This window comes from Genypterus blacodes, unplaced genomic scaffold, assembly GCF_046128005.1.
Source record: "Genypterus blacodes isolate CSIRO-AG114 ecotype Tasmania unplaced genomic scaffold, CSIRO-AGI_Gbla_v1 ptg000017l_1, whole genome shotgun sequence".
NCBI classification, from domain to species: domain Eukaryota; kingdom Metazoa; phylum Chordata; class Actinopteri; order Ophidiiformes; family Ophidiidae; genus Genypterus; species Genypterus blacodes.
In genome coordinates, this window is record NW_027466831.1 from 5,757,063 (window position 1) to 5,763,974 (window position 6,912).

At 40.3% G+C, this 6,912-nt stretch overlaps 1 protein-coding gene across 1 annotated transcript; it reads left to right on the forward strand.

Annotated features, from left to right (window-relative positions):
* Positions 1–299: 299 nt before the first annotated feature.
* Positions 300–5,560, forward strand: mdfic2 (MyoD family inhibitor domain containing 2). The gene is made up of 3 exons (XM_076141369.1): positions 300–393; positions 3,159–3,368; positions 5,304–5,560. The coding sequence occupies exons 1-3, from the start codon at positions 300–302 to the stop codon at positions 5,558–5,560; spliced, it is 561 nt and encodes a 186-aa protein (XP_075997484.1).
* Positions 5,561–6,912: the final 1,352 nt, after the last annotated feature.

A 6,912-nucleotide genomic window follows, 5' to 3' on the forward strand; every position in this document is an offset into this window, starting at 1 on the left:
TGGAGAGGCTCAGTTTATAGGCAGGAGGCCAAATGGACCCTTTGCAATGTAAAGGATAATTTCTCCTGGATGCTTTCTGCTTTTCCGGGGTAAACAGTTGCCTCCTGACAGGGCAAATGTGTAGCAGCCTGCTGCATGTGAATATAATCCTGAGCCCAGAGGAGCGCATGAAGACGCTAAGCTGTGGTAAAAGTGTGTTCGACATTAATTTACGCCGGCCTGGGTTGTGTGTAGCCTAATGTTTTGTGCTTGAGATAATCAGTTTTGTCACACTAAGTGCATTTTTTATTTGTGATGCAATGGAGCAGATGGCAGATGAAATGACTGGAGCTAATGCAGAAAGGAAAGGAAGAGGAAACGCTGCAGAGGAGAGCCCTGTGTGGGTCAGAGAAGGTAAGGATTCTAAATTGGGCTTGGTTCTGTGGCTTGTGTTTGTGTAAATCTCTATTATGATGATGCACAGTAGTTAGCGGCGTACTTGACAACAAGACAGACATTATTAACGGTGTTTTAATCCACTGCTCCTGGTATTGATCTTATTTTGTGCCAGATATTGTTGAAGATCATTCCTGTTCAATCGTTCGGTGTGCTGCAAAAGTGAAGCGTTTAGATTCTGAGATGAAAAGTGAAGTTAAATTATTCCCGATCCTCAGAATAAGTGTGGTGCGTAATGAGCGCACCAGGCTCGGTGAAACATTGGAACAAAACCTGAAAAATGCATAACATGCCTGCAGGCCTTATTTCTTTATGAGCTAATGGTCATGGGCATGGACCGACTCCACTTCTTTCTTAATTCATTAGTTAACACAATGAGCATCTCACTGCTTCTTTCCTCCAATATACAAGGACATTTCCTAAATTTTGAAGTTAATTTGAACTCATTGGGCATTTCTCACCCTGCCTCCTTCTGTTTTCATTCCATCACAGAATTAAGACAAATTAATCAAAAGCAAAGATCCTTCTAAAAGCAGGAATGAAAGGAAGTTTAACCAAATGTTACACATGGAAGCTGTTGTGAACAATGTTAATTTAAATGCATCGAAAACAACTCAATAAAAAATAGCCAATACAGCCCTGAGCACTGTCGTTTTATTTGCATCTCTCTTAGGCAAGACAAATACGCTTTATTCTCAAATTTGTCCAGAGTGTGAATAAGTCATTAGACATTGAATGTTAATAGAGAGAAAGCTTTGGCAAATAATTCATCTGAACTAGGTGGTAAAAATTTAAGCAGTGTGTAGCCACAATATCAACTTGTTAATATACTGTATATTTAAATGAGATGCTAACAAACCAACAGATTTGACTATTTGTACAGAAATTAACTGAATAATGTGAGTTTCAGAGCCTTTGGATGCCTGTGTGCCGTTTATTGGCCGTCATCGTGAACTTCTACTAACTGTACTGATCTGTTTCTGTTGGTTCTGCATTTCTGTTTCTGTCTTTTATGAGACCAGGGGATAATGGATCTTTGTTTTTGTCAAAATGCAAAGAACCATTCAGCAATCGATAGTTTCCTCTCACTGAATAATCTCCTATATTGATAATTTCTGTGAGTATCCGCCTTGTCTGTGCCGTCGCATTAGGCGTTTTTCTGCTTTCTAATCACTTTCACGTGCAGTATTTGGAATCGGTTGTGCCAAAATGTCTGTTTTGCCGTTCATCACAGATACAATTTGTCTCTTAAATTGTCACTTCAAGACAGTAATGCACTCCAGTTCCACTCCCACTGTAAAGGTGTGGTGGCTCCGTCTGAGCTTGCGTCCTTTGAAGTAACCTTTAAATGTTGCTTTACAGGTGTTACCCTGACAAAGATCAATTGTGGAAGATTGATTGATGGCAAGGATGGAAGGCTTAGTGGTTAGCATTGTTTTCTCACAACAAAATGATCCGAGTTTGAATCCAGCTTGGGTTTATGTTGTGTTTGCCGAATGTTTCTGTGTTTGCATGAGTTTCCTTCCACAGTAGGTAAATGTACATTTTATGTTAAGTTGCAAGTTCTAAGTTGTAAGTGTATCAATCTCTATGTCAACCCTGTGATAGACTGGTGACCTGTCAAGGGTAAACAGTACCTCTGGAATGGGCTCCATTACTCTGCACAAGATAAGGAGGAATAGGAAATGGATGCCGGGATGGAAATAGGCACAAAATGAAATCTATGATTGTTATCAAGAGCGCACATCTTAAAATGACAAGTAAGAATTTTAAAAAGGTACAATCTGTGATACAAATGTAAACAAAACAGCTGCTCTCCACTGAAAATATGCAAACAGTAGAAAGAATGTAAGAAGTCCAGACGCAGAAGAGAAAACATGCAAATTATTTCATTCAGAGGGGATTCTAAAAGCTTTGTCCATGTTTAAAGGGCACCGATTCAAGTACACTTTCTTTTGCAGCAGCACCACTGTGCACAGAGTGAAAATAGGCCATTTTAGGTATTGTCTTTTTAAGTTATGTTTCTGTATTTAATTCAGAAGTAAGATTGTGGAACAGGTTGATTCACTGACATGAAGAGAGAGTCCTAACTGAGGCGGCAATTCCCCTTGTGGTAGTTGATGGTAAACCAGAAGTGCTTCAGAGACCTGATATTTTGATTTATGGATTCCCATCAAGGACATAATTAATAGTCAAATTACACAAATACAAAGGGGGTACTGAGCAAGTACTGCAGCCCAACATAAAACATCGCAATATTGGATTAGATCTCATCAAATGCAAACACCGGCTAATCGTGTTTTCCCATCATGAAAGGATTATGAGGGAGAGTTACTGCCAGAAACAGGCAGAGGTCTGACATGGAACTGACATGCCACGGAAGAAATCACGACACTGTGACAAAACCAGGCAGAAGCTCCAGCATTAGCCGCAGCTTTTCAGTTAACTAATATCAAATGCCCGACTTGTGCCTTTGTCTCCACAGCAAGTTTGTGGTTTACAAAAGTAATTTGGAAAGAACCCCGTGTTTGAACATGCATTTTGGAGACAGAATTATTTGCCTTCTTGCCTAATACGTGTTGTGATGTTCTCTCCTTATCGGTTGTCGGTGTTTATGTATGTAAATGAGCATGTAAATGATACGTTGTTGTTGTTATGTGATTTCCCCACCTGGCAGAGTCTTCCTCCCTCTGTGATTGAATACGATCTCTTCTCTTGGACAGAAAGGATCCAAAGTGAGGCTCAGGTCAGCGAGTGGAGGCAAACTGAGCCGGTGGAGTCCAGCAGAGACGGAGAGGCTCAGCGGCCTGGACAGTGCGACAGCTCCACTTCCCCTCTCTTCTCCCTGAAAATGTTCCTTAGAAGGTCTTCGTCCTCAGCATCGTCCACCTCCTCCACAGAGTCTCTGTCCTCCTCTCAGGAGAGTAACACAGGTCAGTGGCGCACACACACTTCAGTAGGAGCCCCTATGCGCTGTTACCTGACAAAATTGAAACATTTATTAGTGACAGTATTCATTCAAACACAGCTTCTATGTGGCTGAACTGATGATTCATATACGGAATAATATCAGACCAGACAGAATTTAAAAAAAAAAGACAAATTGCAGGCTTTCTGCCCCCCCATGCTGCGTGAGTGCTTAAATACAGTTCATATAATCAATTATGAAAAAGTGTGAATAATTTAGAGACTGAAACTACAGCAAAAAAGGGAAAATCTAATGAAAAAAATGGCCTCCAAAGTAGCAAAATAAGTGATTACATTTATGTTCATATGCAATTCATGTACTTTATATACTGGATATGACAAAATAACTAATTAAAACTCAACACTGATTAGGTAATAAATAATACAACTGTATCTAAAATCATGCCTCCAGATGTTTCAGTCTACTTAAATTTTAACTGTACTTCAAAATTCTACATTTTCTTTGGAGCTACGGTGAACATCTTTGAACGGTTCATCTTCCACAGCACATTCTCTGTCCTTTCTAATGGTGGAGTCTGTCTGCTATTGACAAAAACAAGATGCACAGCAAGAGCAAGAGTCCAATAAGATCCATTTTAACAAGGAGCTGATTAGCTGCACTCAATCCCGTATTCCTCCAGTGCTTCATTTTCCCTAATGGAAAGCTTGAGCTTGTCCTTTCTGGATGCAGTGTACTGGTCTTGATGCCAAATTCAGATTTTTTGGTCATTTGTTTCCTCTGCTTCGGCACAAAATGTGGGTTTTAACGTCTGCAATGGATGCAAATGACACAATTCTACAAGGTATCTTATGAGAATTCCTTAGAGGTTCACAACCGCTTAATCATATTTTAAAGCAGAGGAGGAGGATTAGGGCGACTGCACTAAAGCCTTGCTCTCCCATGACGATCGAGCTCTCTGGAAAAGTGGATTTGGATCATGACATCCACCGTAGTTTAGTCTGTACCGACTCCTTCGCTGACAAACTTAACAGGCGTACAAATTCTGCATTGGTCCATTAACATGAATCCTTTGTTTTCCGTTTCTGCTCATGGAAAATGGTTGTTCTATAGATTTTTTACACCATTCACATGCAGACAAAGTAAATGAATCCTGCATTTGATGGAATGAAAGTCTCAGAGGCAAAATATCTGATTTATTTCTACATTTCTATCTGATATGTGCCACAGGGGTGTAAAAAAATATGTATCTGGAGTGAAGGCAAGTAACCGAGGCTATGAACCAGGAAATACATGGCCTACACAATTCAGGAGATGTTACGTGTGTTATACATGTTTTAAATGTATCGAGAATCAAGTTTCTACTCATTGCATTATTCTATAGGGACATATATTCCTGCACATTATGAACCGGTCAACAGTTTAAGGACGCTTACCGACAACATGCCTTTAGCAACTACAGGTCCTCATGGTCAATGTGCTCATTTGATGATCTCATGCTTCATAGCACCCATGGGGGCACCATTTGGCAAAGGCTGCTGCGAAGGCACCTAGCAACCACAATGCCACTTGGAAATGCTCCTGACAAAGTGTGCAGGAGAGCCTCTGGTAATTGATTATGTCTCCAAACAGCTTTCTTGCTTGTCTCCTTGTCAGGGAGCAGGGGAGAATTTCTTAAATTATGCATGTTTAAAAGGAAGGAGAGGAGGCTTTTAAAATAATAAGACATAAGTGAAGACAGACACAAGTGGCTCTTATAGTAACAAAGGTGATCTGTGTCTTAGAAGACAAATTCCCATGGTGTGGTTTGAACATGCATAATCCCTCATTACACATCAACCTTTGCAAAATGTGAAGGGTAGAAGCTTTAAATACAGCAACAAATGGGCTATTGTTGCTGATATTTGTTTTCTGTCTATGTGCCCATGTTTATTTCCCACAGTCGACTGTGCAGGGATTGTCCTGAAATGCCTCTTCTGCCGGTTCTATGATCTGATCCTCATGCTTCCCGGCTCCTGTGAGCGAGTTGCCAATCGCTGCTGCCCCAGCTACAAACACGTCATCTCCACCATGGAGTCCGCGTCCAACAAGGAGGATGACACGTGCATGGACTGGGACTGTGGTCTGTTCAGCTCCTGTCAAGATGCAAGCGAATGCCTGGAGCTGGCTATGGAGATCTCCGAGTTATGCTACCGCTAGTGGGAAAACTATAATAAACACATAAGATACAGGCTGCGACAATAAAAGGGCAAACTGTGCTAAGTGAAGGAGAGGATTTCTATTTATTTATGAAAGCAAAAACTGAAGGAGTTCAGGAAGGGTGCATATTACACTGCATACAAAAAACTAACTTGTACAAATGTACAAATTAAATGCTTGCCTAAAGCGAAAGAAATGACTATATTAAACCTAATAATTTTGTGGACCTATCTGTGTAACCGTCAGATACATCAAAACCGTTCTGTATCCATCTGTGTTGCATGAATCAAGCAATATGCGTTAGCCTACAGCACAACAATTCTATTATTGTTCCCCTGTGCAAGGAGATATTATAGCCAGCTAGATCCTTATCCAGCCAAAGTGCACCAACTGGTAACTGATAAATATAGCATTTTCTTTCATTTTGTTTAGATAAATTGTTTTCTGGCACCAACATTTAATGAGTTCATCCCGAAGCCCACCTGTCCATCAAGTTTGTATTCCAGCTAACAAACAAACAAACAAACAAGCCAACAACCAGCAGATGCAGCCTAAAAAGTAATCTCCCTCTTAGCCAAGGTCGTTTAAGTGACAATATGCTACATTTCTGACAAAAAATATGAATGCAAACACAAAACAATAAGGAAACCAAGGGCGCAATCTTCAGCATTTGTCTGCATGTGATCTTACGTGTACAGCAACAATCCAGTGGTGCACATCACCTCCTCCCTCTCAATGGATGCATGTGACTTCAGGTGGATCTAGATGCCGTTTCATACACAAATAAAAACTTAGTAGAGTCAGAACCAAGTGAGGATGAGTAGGACAGCTTCCAGGTAGTACATACTTCAATAGAGGCAATTTACAACACGTTATCCATTAAATGAGACATATAATACCTGTGTCTATGTTTGTATTTTCATTTAAAGACTATTGAGCCACTTGTAATCCTGCATACTGCAGCACTGGTCCTCACACTGAGTGGAAATAGACCATTTTAAGTAGTTTCTTTTCTTACATCTAATCCCAAAAAAGCCTGCACTGTTCTGATTGGGAGTTGGCACCGCCCATAAACAACAAAGTCAGGTGCTAAGGTTGTACAACTTCAACAACGTTCAACTCATTACTCACTTCTACAGGGGTCTCAAGCAGGCCTGTAGGTTTTATATCCTGCGTTTAATTAACTGCTCACCTGGCCCAGAAACCAAATATGTCAGGGATTAAATTTGAACAAAACTTAAGTGCATATTTAAGTCTTGATGTACTCCAGCCAATAAGAAGTAAGCCAAACCACGGAGTATGGCTTGCATGGATTGTAAATTTAATTAATTTAAATTCACAGTATGCTATCT

What these genes read in the sequence shown, in the direction of transcription:
- mdfic2 (XM_076141369.1), top strand. Translation starts at nt 300, where the DNA reads ATGGAGCAGATGGCAGATGAAATGACTGGAGCTAATGCAGAAAGGAAA. An exon ending in CCCTGTGTGGGTCAGAGAAG is followed by an intron (nt 394 to 3,158) that starts GTAAGGATTCTA and finishes TCTCTTGGACAG; the next exon opens with AAAGGATCCAAAGTGAGGCT. An exon ending in CTCTCAGGAGAGTAACACAG is followed by an intron (nt 3,369 to 5,303) that starts GTCAGTGGCGCA and finishes TATTTCCCACAG; the next exon opens with TCGACTGTGCAGGGATTGTC.